Source organism: Ranitomeya variabilis, chromosome 8, assembly GCF_051348905.1.
Source record: "Ranitomeya variabilis isolate aRanVar5 chromosome 8, aRanVar5.hap1, whole genome shotgun sequence".
In the NCBI taxonomy this organism is placed as follows: domain Eukaryota; kingdom Metazoa; phylum Chordata; class Amphibia; order Anura; family Dendrobatidae; genus Ranitomeya; species Ranitomeya variabilis.
In genome coordinates, this window is record NC_135239.1 from 140221609 (window position 1) to 140244471 (window position 22863).

Here is a 22863-nt window from a genome sequence, read left to right on the forward strand (position 1 = left end):
AATCCGGTGTTTTCTCTTCGCCACGACAGCACCCACTGAGAGACTTTCAGAGACAGCTATTTGGGGGGGATTATCGTGTTAAGAACTGATCTACCGAAACACAAATCAGTGGAAGCAGATAGATCTAATCTATAGTGACTATAGAAGGTAATAGGCGAAGACCAGGTTGCGGCCTTACATATGAGTTCTATTGGAACCTCTGCTCGCTCTGCCCAGGATGATGCTATTGCCCGGGTTGAGTGTGCCTTTACAGTCTCGGGTGGATCTTCCCCTTTAGATGAATAGGCCAGGTATATCGCCTCCCGAATCCATCGAGATAATGTGCCTTTTGTGACACCAGCTCCTTTCCTTTGACCCTGGAAGGAAACAAAGAGAGCCCTGCTCTTCCTCCAGGCGCTAGTCCTGTCTAAGTAAGTCATTACAGCCCTTTTCACATCTAAGGTATGGTATTTCTCCTCTTCCTGATTTGTAGGATTATCATAAAAAGTAGGAAGAAGAATTTCTTGAGATCTATGAAATTTAGTACATCTCTTAGGTAGGTAGGAAGGGTCTGTTTTCAGGACGATTCTATCTGGAAATATTGACAGAAAGGGAGGATCTACTGATAGTGCCTGTATGTCACTTACCCTTCTTGCCGATACTAATGCGACAAGAAGAGTAGTTTTGAGAGTAACGTGTTTAATGTGAGCTGAGTGTAGTGGCTCAAATGGGTGACCTGTCAAGGCCTCAAGGACTAGATTAACATCCCAAGGCGGTATGCGGGGAATCTGAACTGGTTCTGACCTCTGGCAGGCTGAAATAAATCTAGTTATCCACCTATCACCCGCTACATTGTGACTATACAATGCCCCTAGAGCAGAGACTTGTACTTTTAAGGTATTAACTGAAAGACCTAAGTCACGTCCTTTCTGGAGAAATTCTAAAATGTTAAGTATAGGAATTTCGTTTGACAAGGCCAATGGATAAAGACTTAGAAACTTCCTCCATACTCTTACATATATAGAAGTAGTGGATCTTTTCCTACTTAATAATAGAGTATTAATTACTTGATCAGAGAAACCCCTTAATTTCAGCAATTGCCTCTCAAATTCCAGGCTGTCAACCGTAGACCCTTCACATGAGGGTGGTTGAATGGCCCCTGGAAAAGAAGATCCTGATCCTCTGGGAGAATCCATGGATCTGAAATGGACATAGCTCTGAGCAGGGAGAACCATGGTCTCTTTGGCCAAAATGGGGCAATCAGGATTATATTGGCTTTGTCCTCTCTTATCTTCCTGATTACTGTTGGTAGAAGTATCAGAGGAGGAAAGGCATACGCTTTCTGAAATGTCCAGGGTACCTGGAGAGCATCGAGAAAATCGGGTTTGTCGGATTGGAACATTGAAGCGAACTTTTTTAATTGCCTGTTGTCTCTTGTAGCGAAGAGATCTACCTCTGGTAAGCCCCATTTTACGGTTATCATTTTGAAGATTCGATGATTTAAAACCCACTCCCCTTGGTGGAGGGTATGGCGACTGAGGAAGTCCGCTTTTGAATTGTTCACTCCTCTGACATGTAGTGCTGATAGAGACAGTAGATGTTTCTCGGCTATAGTTAGGATGTCTTCGGCTATAGACATGAGTGTTCCTGATCTTGTTCCTCCTTGATGATTGATATACGCTACTGATGTCATGTTGTCTGACAGAATCCTTGTATGTGTTCCGTGTAGCTGCGGAAGGAATTCACAAAGAGCGTGATGGATAGCTTTCAGCTCTCTTATATTAGACGAGTCGTCTGACTCCGTAACCGACCATAGACCTTGGGCTACCTGATCTCTCATATGTGCTCCCCAACCACTAGGACTGGCATCCGTGAATATTGTGTTTGAAGGTTTAACTACCCAGGGGACCCCACTAACCAAGTGATCTGGTTCTAGCCACCAGGATAGGGATTTAATTACATCTTCAGAAAGGGAAATTTTACCGTCTAGATGACCTTGTAATTTTATTTCCTCATGTAAAATTGCATATTGTAAACACCTTGAATGAAATTGGGCCCATGGTACTGCTGGGATACATGACGTGAAGGAGCCAAGGAGGGACATGCCTTGTCTTAAAGATATTAGAGGTTTATCTATTACCGACTGTACCTTATTTCTTATTGTCAATTGCTTGGATTGTGGTAAAAAACATTTTTGGCTTATGGAGTCTATTATAATCCCCAAGAATGTTTGTCGAGTAGTTGGAAGAAGTCTAGACTTTTCCCAATTCACCAACCACCCTAGCCTCTGCAGGGACGAGACCATATTACACAATCGTTGGTGACATTGTGACGGGGAGCTTCCTACCACTAAAAGATCATCAAGGTACGGAATTATGAGGGTATCTTTTACTCTTAGGTATGACATTACTTCCGACATTAACTTAGTGAATACCCTTGGAGCTATTGATAGTCCAAAGGGCATTGCTGTATACTGAAAGTGTCGTATACGTCCATTCAACACAATCGCCACGCGGAGATATTGTTGATGTTCTATAAAAATTGGCAGATGGTAATACGCATCTTTTAGGTCGAGTACCGTCATAAAACAATGGGGAGACAACAGTTTTATGGTGGATCGGATAGACTCCATTTTAAAGGTTTGATTCTGCAAAAAGGTGTTCAATTTTTTAAGGTTCAATATGGTTCTGAAAGATCCATCTGGCTTTGGGATTAAAAATAGAGGGGAATAGAACCCCTTTTTTTGCTGAAGAAATGGAACTTCCACCAAAACCCCTTTGGCTAGAAGGTTCAATACCTCCTGCTCCAAAGCCTCCTGCTGTAACTGGGTTTTTAAAGAAGTCAATAGAAATGAGTCCGGCGGGACTCGGGAAAATTTTAATTTTAGGCCGAAGGTGATGATACTATTTGCCCAAATGTTCGAGGTTATTTTCTGCCATTGATCTGAGAAGGAAGACAATCTACCTCCGACAGGCAGATCTGTTCTAACGGGGTTTTTCCTCAGTTTTGTAAGGGCGCTTCCCAAAAAGTGCTCCTCTCTGTCTGGTGTCTCTAGTGGCCCAGCGATCTTGGCTCTTGAAATCCTTCCTCTTGTTAGACATGGGCTTTCGGAACGCCCTCCTATAAGATGGAAGGTAATTATTATTAGGGAAGCCCTTTTTCCTCTCCCCTGCTTTAGTCAGGATCTCGTCCAGCTTAGTACCAAATAGGTACTCACCCTGACATGGAAGACCACACAATTTGGATTTTGTCTGGGGATCGCCTTTCCAGCCCTTAAGCCACAGGGCTCTACGTGCTGCATTAGTCAGCCCCGCCGACTTGGCCGCTAATCGTATTGAGTCAGCAGATGAGTCTGCCAGGAAGGCTGTAGCACCCCTAATTAAAGGTATAGAGGCTCTCAACTTGTCTCTAGAGAGACCGTTTTTAAGTCCTTCTTCCAAGTCATTTAGCCAGACTAGCATGGACCTAGCGGTGCATGTAGCTGACACAGCCGGTTTTAGGGCTCCCGCACAAGATTCCCACGCTCTTTTAAGGAGAGAGTCGGCTTTGCGGTCCAAAGGATCTTGTAGTGAACCTGAATCCTCCACAGGTAGCAGGGATTTTTTAGATGTGGAAGCCACTGCTGCGTCTACTTTTGGGGCTTTTGACCAGGTTGAGAATTCCTCATCATTAAAGGGATAACGTCTCTTTGAAGATGGTGGTAGTCCCCTCTGCCCCTGGCTTTCCCACTCTTTTTTAATTAAATTTTTAACTGCTGCTATCACCGGAAAGGAGGGTCTTTTCCTTTCGGACAGCCCAGCGAACATTATGTCCTGCTGTGTTTTAGGGGTCTTAGAATCCTCAATGCCCATAGTGTTACGGACAGACTTCACCAGGTTATCTATACTGTCGGTGGGGAAGCACGTATCTTGATCCTCATCCGAGGAAACATAATCCCTAGAAACATCCGAATCTGCATCCTCTAATTCGGAAGATTGGTCAGATATGGGTGAAACATACTCTCTTGTCCCCTTAGGACGCGTTTCTTTTCCCGAACTATGCAGGGCTTGTAGTTCTTCTCTAATCAACACTCTAATGTCCTCAGATTTAACAGAGGCCTCTTCCCGTAAGGTGGAATCAATGCATGGTTTACAAAGTTTCTTTGTGTAACTATCCGGAAGGGGCTGAAGACATATCGCACACTGTTTGTGTTTCGTTTTTTCAGTACATTTTGCCTAGAGTGTTAGAGAAGAGGGGACAGCAATCAGCTTAATAGGGTAGATGTACACTCACCCCAGTGAAGCGTCTGTGAAGGTACCGGCTGACGGGGAGGAGACTGCAGAGGCTTGCTCTTTTTAGAAGATCCACTCCGCTTGGAGCGGCTGCTGCTGCTGGCATGGCTGCGAGGAGTAGTTGCGGTGGCCTCAATAGAAGACATCGCAGGGTCCTGTGCCGAATCCATATTGGACGCCGGAGCGTTACCGCCGGCGTCCTTTTCACATGGGGGCCGCCATCTTCTTCCTGTTGAACCCGGAAGTGCTAATCACTTCCGGGTCGCGGCCATATTTCATATGCCCGCGCTGTCACCGGCACCAGCGCCGGCGCCGTCTCCTCCCTCTCCTCGGAAGCTTTTCAGCCTATACTTCCGGGGGACATACCGGGGCTCCACGCCGTATAAGCGCTCGCCGAGGACGGCGCAGCGTTCCCCATTACAGCGCTAACTCCCCGCAGACGTGCCGGATGATTTTCTGTGAGCCAGCACTCTCCAGCCCTGGCCTCACAGCGTCTGCCAGCAGAGGGGGGAAGCTGACACCAGGACCCCCGACGCTGCTTCCAGCTCTGGAGCCCTTGCCGTCCTCACAGGTAAACTGCGCAAGCGGCATCCAGGCTAGGCATCCTCTTCTCCGTGGATTTCCCATAGGAACAGGAAACCAAACTGTGGGAGCGAGGGGGACCGCCCCTTTTATCTCTCCGTAGGGTTTCCTGTTCCTAGGGGCGGATCCCCTCTCTCAGTGGGTGCTGTCGTGGCGAAGAGAAAAATTCCTCTATATTAGGGCAGCACGGTGGCTCAGTGGGTAGCACTGCAGCCTTGCAGCGCTGGAGTCCTGGGTTCAAATCCCACCCAGGACAACATCTGCAAGGAGTTTGTATGTTCTCCCCGTGTTTGCGTGGGTTTCCTCCGGGCACTCCGGTTTCCTCCCACATTCCAAAGACATACTGATAGGGATCTAAGATTGTGAGCCCCAATGGGGACAGTGATGATAATGTGTGCAAACTGTAAAGCGCTGCAGAATATGTTAGCGCTATATAAAAAGACAGATTATTATTAAAGCAGAAGATATTTCTGACCCTAAATAAAAGTCTAGTGGTTCCCTCGCTCGGCGTCTGCTAATCATTAACGACCCTGGTAAGACCCTACAAGCAGCAAACCCACAGTATAGTGGAGAAAGAGAATGTCCTAATGGCACACATGCGCACATACTAATAATAGAAGACTCTCAATGTGTATATATTTGAATCACATATACCTCAATGTAGGGATAGACAGTGCTTGATAGTGCTGTTAGGACATTTTCTTTCTCTACATGTTTATGTGTCCTATACCCTAAACTACTGTGGGCTCTCTCCCTTATTGGGTCTTACTAGGGTCATTAAGGGAATAGGTAGGGAAACCACTGGGCTCTGATTTAGTGTCAGCATTCCAACTACTGAAACATTGTGTAATAGAGAGGAATTTTTCTCTTTGTGGTCTTTTGTGGTGTCCTGACATCTATATTTGTGTCTAGCTGTCTAGTTATATGCACATTTCTTTAAGAGATTCTGCTCTATGGCCCTCATATGTGTCTTTATGTGTGCTTGCTGTTTATTCACGGTGGTGCCATTCTTTTGCAGGGTATAACAGTGTCAGTGAGGGTGAGCTGACGTCGAGTGGGGGCGCCATTTTGTTTTCCCCAAGGGTGTCAACCTCCAGTATAAGGTAGGGAAGCCATGCGATCATAGGGTCAATATCCCTACCCAACCATACCTTTTACTTACCTCTGCTTTAAGCCCCCCTTCTTAGTTTGTATTTCATAAAGTTTTGTATATAGTAGGTGGGTCTTTTTTGAGAGCTGTGGAAAGGGAAGGCCATTAAATTAGAGGCGGTGCGTTTGAGCCATTAAATTAGGGGCTGTGCGGGGGGATAGCAAATTATATGAGGAGCTGAGGTGACCATACTGGATACGGGGCTGTGGTGATCATACTAGAAAGAGGGCTGTGTTGAATATCATACTGTTTGAGGTGCTGTTTGTGGGCCATAATACTGTTTGGGGTGCTGTGGGAGCCATCACTGTATTCATGGGGGCTTTTTTGGGCATCATACTATTTATGGGGGTCTGTGGTGGACATCATACTATATATGGGGGGTTGTGGTGATGGCTATAATATATATTGGTGGCTTGTTGTGGATATCATAACGTATGGGTGGCAGTCGTGACAGTGTGAGTAGTTACAGTTTGAAGAGGGCAGCGTGGTGGGCAGTATGAAGGCATAGTGTGAAGATGGGGCATAGAATGGATAAGGAGAGGAGACAGCGTGAAATTGAAGCACAATATAGAGAGGGGTTAGCATGGTGGAAAGACAGTGTGGAGATATAGAAAGTGTAATGGAAAATTAGAGAGGGGTCAGCCATGGCATTGCCCGTGGTTCATAAGGGCAGATGGTATGGCAGACACGAAGACAAAGACATGAATAGTCTATAATTTTAAGGGTAGGTTAATTTTAACATTGAGGGATAGAATATCAAAAATAAAATCCAGAAAATCACATTTTATAAATTATATAAATTAATTTGCATTTTGCAGTGAGAGAAGTATTTGATCCCTCTTGGCAAACAAGACTTAATACTTGGTGGCAAAACCCTTGTTGGCAAGTACAGCAGTATGACTTTTATTTGTAGTTGATGATGAGGTTTGCACATGTCAGGAGGAATTTTGGTCCACTCCTCTTTGTAGATCATCTCTAAATCACTGAAATTTTGAGGCTGTCACTTGGCAACTCGGAGCTTCAACTCCCTCCATAAGTTTCCTATGGGATTAAGGTCTGGAGACTGGCTAGGCCACTCCATAACCTTAATGTGCTTCTTTTTGAGTCATTCCTTTGTTGCCTTAGCTGTATGTTTTGGGTCATTGTCTTGCTGGAAGGCCCAGCCACGACCCATTTTTAACATCCTGACAGAGGGAGAGAGTTGTCACTCAGGATTTTACGGTACATGGCTCCATCCATTCTCCCATTGATGCAGTGAAGTAGTCCTGTGCCCTTAGCAGAGAAACACCCCCAAACCATAATGTTTCCACCTCCATGATTGAAAGTGGGGACGGCGTTCTTTGGGTCATAGGCAACATTTCTATTCCTGCAAGCACGGCAAGTTGAGTTAACGCCAAAGAGGTACATTTTTGTCTCATCTGACCACAGCACCTTCTAACAGTCACTCACAAAATAATCCATGTGTTCATTGGCAAACTTTAAGCAAAAATAAACTTGGCTCTCAAAAAGTCATTTATTTTGCTTACAGACAAAAACAGAAGAAATAACTGAACGTTTTCGGTCTCTCATTGGACCTTCATCAGAGTATCTTGCTGGTTCAGAGGGATAAGACAGTGTGCTTCAAATAAGAATGGATGATAAGAGGAAAATGTCTGAATGCGTCCATAAATAGCGACAGCGACTATTGCTGTGAGCAAGTGCTGGTTGCTGCATATGTAGATCACGCAGTACTTTGAAGCAGCGACCACAGTCGCCTCACATGGTTGCGCTGCACATAATCTGATCTACATATGCAGCAACCAGCACTTGCTCACAGCAATAGTAATTACCCATAAAGGACATGCTGAACTGAATTCTGATTCCCAACGCAGCATCCAGTACTCTACCACAGCAACGGCTGTCGCTATTTATGGACGCGCTACATTTAATTTAGCCACATCTAATCTTGCCTCCTTAAACAGCATTCAGGCATTTTCCTCTTATCACCCTACAAGCTTATTTGAAGCACACTGTTTTATCCTTCTGAACCAGCAAGATACTTTGATGAAGGTCCAATGAGAGACCGAAAACGTTCAGTTATGTATTCTGTTTTTGTCTGGATGCAAAATAAATGAAATTTCCTCATCTTTCATGATTTTGAGTGCCAAGTTTATTTTTGCTTAGATTACGGGTTAGATACCCTACTTGAGCAACATCCACAAGTTATTTATTGTTGAGTGCCTTGTCGTTCTCTACTTTTCAGACATTGGCAAACTTTAGACGGGCCTGCTTCTTGAGCAGGGAAACATTGCGGGCACTGCAGGATTTTAAACCTTTACAGCATAATGTGTTACCAATGGTTTTCTTGGTGACTGCGGTCCCAGCCGTCTTGAGATCATTAACAACTTCCCCCCATGTAGTTTTAGGCTGATCTTTCACCTTCCTCATGATGAAGGATACCCCACGAGGTGAGATTTTGCATGGGGCCCCAGATCGATGTTGATTGACAGTCATTTTGTATTTCTTCCATTTTCTTACTATTACACCAACAGTTGTCTCCTTCTCACCCAGCATCTTACTTATGGTTTTGTAGCGCATTCCAGCTTTGTGCAGGCCTATTATCTTGTCGCAGACATCCTTAGAAAGCTATTTGGTCTTGCCCATGTTGTAGAGGTTAGAGTCTGACTGATTAATTGAGTCTGTGGACAGGAGTCTTTTATACAGGTGGCTATGTAAGATGGCTGTCTTTAATGCAGGTAACAAGTTGATTAGGAGCGTCTAAATGGCCTGTAGAAGCCAGAACTCTTAATGGTTGGTAGGGGATCAAATACTTATTTCATACAATTTCATCATGTACAAATCATACAATGTGATTTTCTGTTTTTATGTTTAGATTCTGCCTCTCACAGTTGAAGTGTACCTACAATAAAAACTAAAGACCTCTCCCTACTTTGTAGGTGGGAAAACTTGTAAAATCGGCAGTGCATCAAATACTTATTTTGCCCACTGCATATATTTGTTGGTTGTTTCTGTATTATAATATATTATGTATAAATAGTAAATTAACTTATACCACTAATATATTTATAGTACTCTTGTGCTGCCATTCTTCTACTATCCTAGAGTAATAACTGCACTTTAATAGTCATGTGGGTATTTAGGTAATTTTGGAAATTTATGAATAAAAGGATTTGTATTCTGTTAAAGGGAACATCAGTAAATCCACAAATCTAAACAGCACATTTATAGGTTAATAACAACATGGATTTCCTTGAAACAAGACATCGGATCACAGATATCAAGGTATCATGTTATTCAGCATCCTATGACCTACATGGGTTGATCCTACTGACAGATTTCCATGTATATAAAAATTATTTATTTTGTTACCTTTTGTGTTTTCTTGGATTGTGAGCACCCTAATATTATAGTATATTTTTTGGTACTTGTGCATTTAATATCTGAGTATGTCTGTATTGGTAAAAATTGCTAACAGGAAAAAAGTTGTTTAGATTGAGATTTCCATGATCCTACTGACAGATTTCCATGTATATAAAAATTATTTATTTTGTTACCTTTTGTGTTTTCTTGGATTGTGAGCACCCTAATATTATAGTATATTTTTTGGTACTTGTGCATTTAATATCTGAGTATGTCTGTATTGGTAAAAATTGCTAACAGGAAAAAAGTTGTTTAGATTGAGATTTTAACACATCTTAAAAAAACAAAGAGTAGCATGTACACATTATTGTCAGATGACAAACACTCATTGGGGAAAACTGCTATTTATAGTCACTTGAATAGTAATTGCATAAAATAAAATGAAAATGCACTCAATCAACAACAGAACTTTGCTGGACACTCAACCCATTTATGGAATATATTTCTCAGAGTGCCACCAAGCTTTTTGTCCTGATTCCTTTTGCACTTTTCTCCATTTCTCTCAAATATTTTATTGATGTTGTTAGGCGAGTTTCACATGCCCGACATTCATGGTCCAGGTTCAGACTGCTGTGTCCTGATTGGACACTGGTGCCCTGACAAGAACTGCTTTCATGTATGAGGCAGTTCGGGTCAGGAGATCTGTGGCTGGTTCCAACATCATGGTCCGTTCTTAGACCATCAAGGTCCGTTCTTAGACCATCAAGGTCCGAAATATGAAAATGGTCTTAAGCAAACACCACTATTATATCTACTCACCACCAGGTGCAGGTTTAGTCCCACGTTGCAGGAGCACTTTGGCTGTGTCAGAGTTTAATGATGGATTGCCATCCAATAATCTATATAAATGCCAAAAGGTAAATACAAATGACAAAAATGCAGCTGACTCAAGTATATAAAAGTACAGTTCTGACAATTATGTTAATCTCTTCATCCACCAGCACACAATACATAAAACAGATCAAAGATTACACGCCATTACTCAATCTTAGCATCAGAATACTATTTCCTTTACTAATGTTATACTGCAAACCAAGCGTATGTGGCCATCATCCCTGGAGACTGTAGCTGCAAGTGTTAGCGATGGCCAATATAGTGAATGGAGCCATCCTGTACACTGTCTGCATCTGGCCCTCCAGGAGCGGATACCAGCTCATTAGCGGGGTTGCCAAGTGTCAGACCCCCACCAATTTGATATTGATATCCTCCCTGAAGGAAAGGTAATCTATATCAATGTAGCGGCAACCTTTTTATTGTCTGGTGGGAACTGATCGTTTTGTAGCAGAGGGAAGACCCTTTGGGAAATTAGATGGAACTCTGAGAACTCCCCATAGAGAATGGCAATGCTCACCTTTGCAAGGCTCCTTCTCGGGTATAAACCTTTGTTCCGTTTGCATGCTCTATCCGAGAGTAATGGGTGATTGCCTTTTTTAGGTGGTTTAGTATTAACTCCTGTAAACAGAATTCACAACATTTAGCATGTTCTTTATTTAAAACATTTCTGTGACAATCCAATTCATCTGCAAAATGTACTATACTTGTATATAGCCAACACACTTCACAGGGAATATATCCACACAGACATGGCAAAAACATGTTTGGCGTTTGAAACGAGGAGTGCTAACCACTGAGCCACTGTGTCCACATGTGGAAGAAACAATTCAGTTTCATGGAACATATTTTAATTGCTGAACTTTTCACCCAAATTTGCTGTGTGAGAATATTCCCAATGCTATAGCCACTATTATTATTATTATTATTTATTTCTATAGCACCATTGATTCCAAGGTCCTGTACATGAGAAGGGGTTACATACAAGTTACAGATATCACTTACAGTAAGCAAACTAACAATGACAGACTGATACAGAGGGGCGAGGACCCGGCCCTTGTGGGCTTACATTCTTCCACTAATGCTTTTATTCAGACAAGAGTATTAGGCCCCTTTCACACATCAGTTTTTCACCGTCAGTCACAATCCGTTGGCTCGACGGATCTGTCGCAGATTGTGAAAAACTGATGCGACGGATTCGTTTTTCGACTAGTGGATCTGGCTAAATAAATCAGAGCATGCTTAGTTTAAAAAAAATGGAATCCGTCGCCGGATTCTGTCATTTGATGGATCCGGCACCCATAGGCTTCCATTCGAGCAAACGACAGATGGAGACGGTCCGTCGCTGTCCGGTTTTTCAACATACACAAAAGAAGTTACTTTGTCTGTTGTCTCAGAATGCCGGACAAACAACTTTCGACAGATCCGACAGATGAAACGTGAGGTCATCCGTCGCTAATACAAGTCTATGAGAAAAAAAACAGATATGGCTGCATCAGTCGCCGGATTCGTTTTTTTTTTCAAAATTCTACGGATTGCGACTGATAGCAATAAACTAATGTGTGAAAAGGGCCTTACAGTTCTTACTGAAAAGACATTTAGTGCCAATAAAAAGATTGTACCTATTCAACAATAAGAATACTATTTGAGGGAAATGTTCTTTTCATTCCTGAGACAGGATTGATGCAGGTAATAAGCCAATTTTAAAAATTAGCAGCTATAACTTTGCAGAGTGGAGGGGTCATGGCCGCCCCGACAAAGATCTACTATAGCTTTAGCAAGATAGTGGTGAATATTATAATGTTAATCCCTTTACCCCAAGGGTGGTTTGCACGCTAATGACTGGGCCAATTTTTACAATTCTAACCACTGTCACTTTATGTGGTAACTCTGGAACGCTTCAACGGATCCCAGTGATTCTGAGACTGTTTTTTCGTGACACATTGTACTTCATTATAGTGGTAAAATTTATTCGGTATGACTTGTGTTTATTTGTGAAAAAAAAAACCCAGAAATTTAGCAAAAATTTAGCAATTTTCCGATTTTGAATTTTCATGCGATTAAATCACAGTAACATTTCCCACATGTCTACTTTACATCAGCACAATTTTGGAACCAAATTTTTTTTTTTTGTTAGGAAGTTTTAAGGGTTAAAAGTTGACCAGAGATTTTTCCAACAAATTTTACAAAACCATTTTTTTGGGACCACTTCACATTTGAAGTCACGTTGAGGGGTCTATGACAGAAGATACCCAAAAGTGACACCATTCTAAAAACTGCACCAATCAAAGTTCTTAAAACCACATTCAAGAAGTTTATTAACCCTTCAGGTGATTCACAGGCGTTTAAAAAAAAAAAACATTTTTATTTTTTTTTACATTGACTTCAGATCCAATTTTTTTTATTTTGACAAGGGTAACAGGAAAAAATGGACTGCAAAATTTGTTTTGTCAGTTCTCGTGAGCATTCCGATACCACATATGAGGGAGAAAACCACTGTTTGGGCAGAGCTCGGAAATAATGGAGCGCCATTTGATTTTTTGAATGCAAAATTTGCTGCCACAATTGGCGGATGCAATGTAGTATTTGGAAAGCCTCTGATGTGCCTTAACAGTGAAAATCCCCCACAAGTGACAACAATTTGGAAACTAGACCCCTTAGGGAACTGATCTGGATGTGTGGTAAGCATATTGAACCCTCAGGTGCTTCACAGAAGTTTATAACGTTGAGCTGTAAAAATAAAATCTAAATTTTCCCCACAAATGTTTTGCACAAAATATTGCATTTTAATAAGGGTAACGGGAGAAATTGCACCATACAATTTGTTGTGCAATTTCTGCTGAGTACGCCAATACCCTATTATCAGGGAGAAAACCGCTGTTTGGGGGCACGGTAGAGCTCGGAAGGGAAGGAGCACCATTTGACTTTTTGAATGTAAAATTTCCTGGAATCATTAGCGGAAGTCATATCCCATTTGGAGAGCCCCTGATGTGCCAAAACCCGGGGAAACCCCCCACAACTGACCCCATTTTGGAAACTAGACCCCCTCTAGGAATGCATTTAGACACATGGTGAGCACCTTGAACCCCCAGGTGCTTCACAGAAGTTTATAACATTGAGCCGTGAAAATAATAAAATCACATTTTCCTCACAAAAATGTTGTTTTAGCCCCAAGTTTTTAATTTTTATAAGGGCTTATAGCAGAGGTGTCAAACTGCATTCGTCGAGGGCCGCCAACAGGTCATGTTTTCAGGATTTCCTTAGCATTCCACAAGGTGCTGGAATCATTCTGTGCAGGTGATTAACCCCTTAACGACCGCCGATACGCCTTTTAACGGCGGCCGCTAAGGGTACTTAAACCACAGCGCCGTTAATTAACGGCGCTGTGGAAAAAGTGAATAGCGCCCCCCAGAGTCGGATTTTCTCTGGGGTCTCGGTTGCCGAGGGTAGCCGAGACCCCAGAGAACATGATTCGGGGGGTTTTTACCGACCCCCGAGTTGCGATCGCCGGTAATTAACCGTTTACCGGCGGTCGCAACAACAAAAAAAAAAAACGCGATTTGCCGTTTAATTTCTCTGTCCTCCGATGTGATCGCACATCGGAGGACAGAGAAATGTGGTCCCCGATGGCCCCCAATAGCCCCCCGATACTTACCTACCTCCCCCGGTGCTCCTCGTGGCTCCCGATGGGCGCCGCCATCTTTTTTCCGGGAAAAAATGGCGGGCGCACGCGCAGTACGCCCGCCGCCCGGCACCCGGAAGATCTTTGGGGTCTCGGCTGCCGGGGGTAGCCGAGACCCCAAAGAACATGATCGGGGTCGGTTTGCACCGACCCCTGCTTTGCGATCGCCAGTAATTAACAGTTTACCGGCGACCGCAAAAAAAAAAAAAAAAAAAAAAAGTGATGTGTAATTCTCTGTCCTCTGATTTGATCGCACATCAGAGGACAGAGAAATAGGGGGATTCGGGGACCCTAACATACTCACCCGGTGTCCCTGGGTCCTCCTGTGTCTCCTCTTGCCGGCCGGCTTCTTCGTCGGGAAAGAAAATGGCGGGCGCATGCGCAGTGCGCCTGACATCTGCTGCCATCTGCCGGCCGGCAGGAGAAGGCGAGTTGGGGCTAAAACTAGGGTTAGGGTTAGAGTTAGAGTTAGGGTTAGGGTTAGAGTTAGGGTTAGGGTTGGGGCTAAATTTAGGGTTAGGGCTAGGGTTAGGGTTAGGCTACTTTCAGACTAGCGTTTTTTGGCTTCCGTCGCAATGCGTCGTTGGAGAAAAAACGCATCCTGCAAAAGTGCTTGCAGGATGCGTTTTTTCTCCATTGGCTTGCATTAGCGGCGCATTGCGACGGATTGCCACATGTCGCATCTGTCATGCGACGGATGCGTCGTGCTTTGGCGGACCGTCGACACAAAAAAAAATACATGTAACTTTTTTGTGCGACGTGTCCGCCATTTCCGACCGGGCATGCGTGGCCGGAACTCCGCCCCCGCCTCCCCGCACCTCACAATGGGGCAGCGGATGCGTTGAAAAAACAGCATCCGCTGCACCCGTTGTGCGGCGCTTACAACGCTAGCGTCGGTACGTCGGCCCGACACACTGCAATGGGCCGAGTACGACGCTAGTGTGAAAGTAGCCTTAGGCTTCTTTCACACTTGCGTCGGTACGGGGCGGTCGCAATGCGTCGGCCCGACGTACCGACGCACGTTGTGAAAATTGTGCACAACGTGGGCAGCGGATGCAGTTTTTCAACACATCCGCTGCCCAGTCTATGTCCTGGGGAGGAGGGGGCAGAGTTACGGCCACGCATGCGCGGAAATGGCGGATGCGACGTACAAAAAAAAGGTTACATTGAACTTTTTTTTGTGACGACGGGGGCTAAAGTTATGGTTAGGGTTGGGGCTAAAGTTAGGGTTGGGGCTAAAGTTAGGGTTAGAGTTGGGATTAGGGTTAGGGTTTGGATTAGGGTTGGGATTAGTGTTACGTTTGGGATTAGGGTTGGGATTAGGGTTAGGGTTGGGATTAGGGTTAGGGGTGTGTTGGATTTAGGGTTTTGATTAGGGTTATGGTTAGGGTTGAGATTAGGGCTGTTTTGGGGTTAGGGTTGTGATTATCGTTAGGGTTGTGATTAGGATTATGGATCGGGTTGAGATTAGGGTTAGGGGTGTGTTGGAGTTATAATTTGGGGGTTTCCACTGTTTAGGTACATCAGGGGGTCTCCAAACACGACAGCCAATTTTGCGCTAAAAAAGTCAAATGGTACTCCCTCCCTTCTGAGCTCTGCCGTGCGCCCAAACAGTGGTTTACCCCCACATATGGGGCATCAGCGTACTCGGGATAAATTGGACAACAACTTTTGGGGTCCAATTTCTCCTGTTACCCTTGTGAAAATAAAAACTTGGGGGCTAAAAATCTTTTTTGTTGGAAAAAAAATATTTTTTTATTTTCACTACTCTGCATTATAAACTTCTGTGAAGCACTTGAGCTTTCAAAGTTCTCACCACATATCTAGATAAGTTCCTTAGGGGGTCTAGTTTCCAAAATTTGGTCACTTGTGGGGGTTTCTACTGTTTAGGTACATCAGGGGCTCTGCAAACGCAACATAACACCCACAGACAATTCTATCAAAGTCTGAATTCCAAAATGGCGCTCCTTCTCTTCCGAGCTCTGCCGTGTGCCAAAACAGTGGTTTACCCCCACATATGGGGTACCAGAATACTCAGGACAAATTGGAGAACAAATATTGGCATCCAATTTCTCTTGTTACCTTTGTGAAAATAAAAATTTGGAGGCTAAAAAAATCTTTTTTGTGGGAAAAAAAATATTTTTTATTTTCACTACTCTGCATTATAAACTTCTGTGAAGCACTTGGGCATTCAAAGTTCTCACCACTTATCTAGATAAGTTCCTTGGGGGGTCTATTTTCCAAAATGGGGTCACTTGTTGGGGGTTTCTACTGTTTAGGTACATTAGGGGTCTGCAAACGCAACATAACGCCCGCAGACAATTCTATCAAAGTCTGCATTCCAAAATGGCGCTCCTTCCCTTCCGAGCTCTGCCGTGCGCCCAAACAGTGGTTTACCCCCACATATGAGGTACCAGCATACTCAGGACAAATTGGACAACAACTTTTGGTGTTCAATTTCTCTTGTTACCCTTGTGAAAATAAAAACTTGGGGGCTGAAAAATCTTTATTGTTAAAAAATATATATTTTTTATTTTCACGACTCTGCATTATAAACTTCTGTGATGCACTTGGGCATTCAAAGTTCTCACTACACATCTAGATAAGTTCCATGGGGGGTCTAGTTTCCAAAATGGGGTCACTTTTGGGGGGTTTCTACTGTTTAGGCACATCAGCGGCTCTCCAAACGCGACATGGCGTCCGATCTCAATTCCAGCCAATTCTACATTGAAAAAGTAAAACGACACTCCTTCTCTTCCAAGCTCTGCGGTGTGCCCAAACAGTGGTTTACCCCCATATATGGGGTATCGACGTACTCAGGAGAAATTGCACAACAACTTTTGTGGTCTAATTTCTCCTGTTACCCTTGTGAAAATAAAAATTTGGGGGCAAAAAGATCATTTTTGTAGAAAAAATGAGATTTTTTATTTTCACGGCTCTACGTTATAAACTTCTGTGAAGCACTTGGGGGTTCAAAGTGCTCACCACACATCTAGATAAGTTCCTTAAGGGGTCTAGTTTCCAAATTGGTATCACTTGTGGGGGGTTTCCACTGTTTAGGCACATCAGGGACTCTCCAAACGCGACATGGCATCCGATCTCAATTCCAGCCAATTCTGCATTGAAAAAGTCAAACGGTGCTCCTTCACTTCCAAGCTCTGCGGTGCGCCCAAACAGTGGTTTACCTCCACATATGGGGTATCGACGTACTCAGGAGAAATTGCACAACAACTTTTGTGGTCTAATTTCTCCTGTTACCCTTGTGAAAATAAGAATTTGTGGGCGAAAAAATCATTTTTGTGAAAACAAATGCGATTTTTTATTTTCACGGCTCTACGTTATAAACTTCTGTGAAGCACTTGGGGGTTCAAAGTGCTCACCACACATCTAGATAAGTTCCTTGGGGGGTCTAGTTTCCAAAATGGTGTCACTTGTGGGGGGTTTCCACTGTTTAGGCACATTAGGGGCTCTCCAAACGCGACATGGCGTCCGATCTCAATTCCAGCCAATTCTGCATTGAAACAGTCAAACGGTGCTCCTTCACTTCCAAGCTCTGCGGTGCGCCCAAACAGTGGTTTACCTCCACATATGGGGTATCGGCGTACTCAGGAAAAATTGCACAACAAAATTTGTGGTTAAATTTCTGTTTTTACACTTGTGAAAATTAAAAAAAATGGTTCTGAAGTAAAATGTTTACAAAAAAAAGTTAAATGTTCATTTTTTTCTTCCACATTGTTTTAGTTCCTGTGAAGTACGTAAAGGGTTAATAAACTTCTTGAATGTGGTTTTGAGCAGCTTGAGGGGTGCAGTTTTTAGAATGGTGTCACACTTGCTTATTTTCTATCATATAGACCCCTCAAAATCACTTCAAAGGTGATGTGGTCCCTAAAAAAAACATGGTGTTGTAAAAATGAGAAATTGCTGGTCAACTTTTAACCCTTATAACTCCCTAACAAAAAAAAAAATTGTTTCCAAAATTGTGCTGATGTAAAGTAGACATGTGAGAAATGTTATTTATTAACTATTTTTTGTGACATATCTCTCTGATTTAAGGGCATAAAAATACAAAGTTTGAAAATTGCAAAATTTAAAAAAATTTCGCCATATTTCCATTTTTTTCATAAATAATTGCAAGTAATATCGAAGAAATGTTACCACTAACTTGAAGTACAACATGTCACGAAAAAACAACCTCAGAATCAGCGGGATCCGATAAAGCGTTCCAGAGTTATAACCTCTTAAAGTGACACTGGTCAGAATTGTAAAAATTGGCTCGGTCATTAAGTACCAAATTGGCTCTGTCACTAAGGGGTTAAATTATCACCTGTGCAATACAAGGAAATCCTGAAAACATGACCTGTTGGCGGCCCTCGAGGAATGCAGTTTGACACCTCTGGCTTATAGTAATTGTTTTTTTACAACAAACCGAAGTCCATTTTTTCCCGAGAGCGCCAATACCCTACATGTAATTGGGAAATGTTTTTCAGGCACAGTGCATAGCTAGGAGCGCCAGATTTTACTGTTATGTTTTGCAGGTGCCTTGACCCACTGGGAGAGCCCATGAGGTGCCAGAATAGCAGAACCCCCCCCATAAGTGACCCCATTTTACATAGCAGCACCACCACACCAGCCTGGGATGGGATTTCCCAGAGGCCACCGCACCAACCTGGACCACCAAACAACCCCTGTGACCACTCTTCCACATGTGCCGAAGCACCTCCACGGTAAGCTGAATTTGGACTGTAAGACGGACCCACATTTGACTTTTTTTTTTCTTCCTAATTTTGCTTCTGAAAATTTGGGGTGCATTTTATGGTCTGGTGCTTCTTATAGTACAAAAATACGGTATTTTTGCATAGCTTTATTAAGAGAACTTTAACTTTTTTATTTTTCCACTGATGGAGCTGTATGATGGCTTGTTTTTTGCGGGACAAGATGACGTTTTCGGCGGTACCATGTTTATTTATATCCGTCTTTTTGATCGCGTTTTATTCCACTTTTTGTTCAGCAGTATGATAAAGCATTGGTTTTTTTGCCTTGTTTATCTTTTTATGGTGTTCACTAAAGGGGTTAACTAGTGGGACATTTTATAGGTCAGGTTGATGCAGACACGGCGATACCAAACGTGTGTATTTTTATTGTGTGTGTTTTTTTTTCATTGAAATATTTATTTAGAAATACAATATCTTTTGTTTTTTAATTTCTAAATATTTTTACAATTACCGTATATACTCGAGTATCAGCCAAGATTTTCAGCCCATTTTTTTAGGCTGAAAGTGCCCCTCTCGGCTTATACTCGAGTCATTGTCCCTGGGGGGTCGGCAGGGGAGGGGAGCGGCGGCTGTGACATATTCACCTGCTCCCGGCGAGGTCCCTGCATCTCCAGTCGCTGACAGCTTCTTCCAGCGTTGAGCGGTCACATGATACCGCTCATTACAGTAATGAATGTGGACCCGACTCCACTCCCATAGGGGTGGAGCCGCATATTCATTACTGTAATGAGCGGTAATGGTGACCGCTCAACACTGGAAGAAGCTGTCAGCGCCCGGAGACCGGAGATGCAGGGACTGCACCAGGAGCAGGTGAGTATAATGGGGAGGGGGAGCACTGCACGATATTCACCTCTCCTGGTTCTGGCACCGCTCCGTCTTCCGCGTTCTCTGCAGTGACGCTCAGGTCAGAGGGCGCGATGACGTGGTTAGTTCGCGCCCTCTGCCTGAACATTAGTGCAGAGGACGCAGAAGACACAGCGACGCCAGAACGAGGACAGGTGAATATAGCAAGTGCCGGGGGGCCTGAGCGACGAGAGGCGAGTATGTGACTTTTTTTTTTTAATCGCAGCAACAGCATATGAGGCAAATATCTCTATGGAATATCTTATGGGGCCATATTCAACGTTTGAGCAGCACTATATCGGGCAAATATTTCTATGGAGCATCTTATGGGGCCATATTCAACGTTTGTGTAGCACTATATGGGGCAAATATCTATATGGAGCATCTTATGGGGCCATAATCAACGTTTGTGCAGCATTTTATGGGGCAAATATCTCTATGGAGTATCTTATGGGGCCATAATCAACATTTGTGCAGCATTATATTGGGCAAATGTCTCTATGGAGCATCTTATGGGGCCCTTATTAACCTTTAAGCAGGACTGTATGGGGCAAATGTGTCTATGGAGCATCTTATGGGGCCATTATTAACCTTTGTGGAGCATTATATGGGGCATATTTTAATATGGAGCATCTTATGGGGCCCATCATGAACTGTATGGAGCATTATATGGGGCTCCCGATTCAATATGGATATTCAAAAACACTTAACCTACTGATGTCTCAATTAATTTTACTTTTATTGGTACCTATTTTTATTTTTGAAATTTACCGGTAGCTGCTGCTTTTTCCACCCTAGGCTTATACTCGAGTCATTTTTTCCCAGTTTTTTGTGGCAAAATTAGGGGGGTCGGCTTATACTCGGGTCAGCTTATACTCGAGTATATACAGTATTTAAACATTTTTTTTACTTTTCTTTTCTAACTTTTTTGCTTTGTCCCACTATGGGACAATCATTTCTTGCAGGTTGATCGCTTCTACAGCATGGGAATGCAGCAGCATCCCCGTGCTATAGAAATTGCCAGCTCTGCTCTGACAGGACAAACTTGCTCATCATGCACTGGGCACGATCAGCAAGTTTGCTAGGTCTGGTGATCCGGATGTCGTCATGAGGACATCGGGTCACCACAGCAATGATCAGGACCCCACGTCACACCGCAGGGTCTCCAATCCAAAGGCAGTGGGGCTGTCAGCCCTCTGCCGGTTCCCGAAATGCTGCGATTGTGTTCGATCGCAGCATTCCAGGGGTTAGGCTGTGTGCACACGATGCAGATTTAGTGCAGTTCTGCAGCGTTTTTTTCTGCTGCAGAACTGCACTGTGATGTACAGTACCATGTAAATCAATGTGAAAAAAAAAAAGCTGTGCACATGGTGCAGACGAATCCGTGCAGAAACGCTGCAGATTTCAAAGAAGTGCATGTCACTTCTTTTGTGCAGAACTGCAGCGTTTCTGCACCCATTGACTCCCATTTTGTGGGTCAAATCCGCATAAAAACTGCAGATGTAAATACCATCTGCAGATTTTATGCGGATTTCGGTTTCAAAACCGCAGCAGAAGGAAGTGACGTCAGTGATGTGGAGGAAGTGTGTGGGCGGAGTGTAGCAAAAATGGAGTCGTATGGTAGAAATGGTATGTATAGTGTCTGTGTCTGTGTGTGTGTGTGTGTGTGTCTGTCTGTCAGTAGTGACTCATTGTAGTCATTCGTCAGGTGGGACTACTTCTCCCATCGAAATGTGATGATGGGAGAGTTGTCCCATCATCAGGCGACTGACTACAATGGGTTAAAAACACAAACACACATATAACATGTAGTACATACTCACCACATACGTCCCCGAAGGCCACCATCCACGATCATCCTTGTCCCAAAATAAAAAAAATAAAAATCTTTTCCGTCGTAATCCATAGTATAGGTTGTCCCACGACGTCCTCCGGTGATACACTGCAGGAGTTAATCGCTCCTGCAGTGTATCGGAGCTGCCCGTTCGTTTCCTGGAGTTAAATGAACTCCGGGAGCTCACTTTACGGCAATTGAACTGCCGTGAAATTTCTCACGCAGCAGTGTCGTAAAGCGAGAGTCCCGGAGTTCATTGAAGTCCGGTAAACTCGCGCGCATGCGCAGGCACACTGCAGGAGCTTTTTTTTTTTTTTTATTTACCGCCGATCAAGTGAATGTGCCAGGGATTTTTATCATCAGTGCACTATTTTTAAGTATAGGACACATGCACTATGTTGTTTTAATGGCGCAATGTATTAATCTTAAGCTTTGCACTATAAGTCATCTCACGTTTACACTGCAGTTCTATTGTATATTGTCCTTTTAAATCTTCTCCAGTAATATGGCGATTAGCATGGTCTCCGGCAAGATGGCCACCGGCTGCGCGCATGCGCGTTTTGGACCCTTACCTCCTTTCTCCTGTGGGGGTGGGGCTATCTGATGTATCTGTGTGCGCATATAATGTGACGTCAAAAGGCGGACTTCCGCCCTATGCGCACACAGTAATGACGGCTGTTAGGGAGACAGGAGCTGGGTCTCCGACGCGCATGCGCCGATGTGCTAAACACACTTCCGGTTCTTTCCCCATTTAAACCCATACGAATGACCAATAGACATACCCCTTTTGAGAAAGCAGACCGCGAAACGTGCGTCAGGGGGCCGCCTGTGGAATCTGAGGGAACTATCCACTTATATGGGTAAGGGTACCGTCACACATTGAAATTTCCATCGCTACGACGTTACGATTCGTGACGTTCTAGCGATATCGTTACGATATCGCTGTGTCTGACACGCTACTGCGATCAGACACCCTGCTGAGAATCGTACGTCGTAGCAGATCGTTTGGAACTTTCTTTCGTCGCTTGATCACCCGCTGACATCGCTGGATCGTTGTGTGTGACAGCGATCCAGCGATGTGTTCGCTTGTAACCAGGGTAAACATCGGGTAACTAAGCGCAGGGCCGCGCTTAGTAACCCGATGTTTACCCTGGTTACTAGCGTAAACGTAAAAAAACAAACAGTACATACTCACCCGTCGGTGTCCTTCAGGTCCCTTGCCGTCTGCTTCCTGCTCTGAGTGCCGGCCGGAAAGTGAGAGCAGATCACAGCGGTGCTGCGCTCTGCTCTCACTGTACGGCTGCACTCAGAGCAGGAAGCAGACGGCAAGGGACCTGAAGGACACCGACGGGTGAGTATGTACTGTTTGTTTTTTTACGTTTACGCTGGTAACCAGGGTAAACATCGGGTTACTAAGCGCGGCCCTGCGCTTAGTTACCCGATGTTTACCCTGGTTACCCGGGGACTTCGGCATCGCTCCAGCGCCGTGATTGCAACGT

At 43.9% G+C, this 22863-nt stretch overlaps 1 protein-coding gene across 3 annotated transcripts in view; it reads right to left on the reverse strand.

The window, feature by feature from the left end:
- The window catches only part of SERHL2 (serine hydrolase like 2), a 208508-nt gene that overhangs the window by 29464 nt on the left and 156181 nt on the right, over positions 1–22863 (reverse strand). For all 3 annotated transcript variants that reach the window (XM_077277341.1, XM_077277342.1, XM_077277340.1), the window contains 2 exons: positions 10754–10854; positions 10162–10241 (listed from right to left, as the gene is read on the reverse strand). In XM_077277341.1, coding sequence (XP_077133456.1) covers positions 10162–10241; positions 10754–10854 — 181 coding nt within the window. The remainder of the gene's footprint in view (positions 1–10161; positions 10242–10753; positions 10855–22863) is intronic.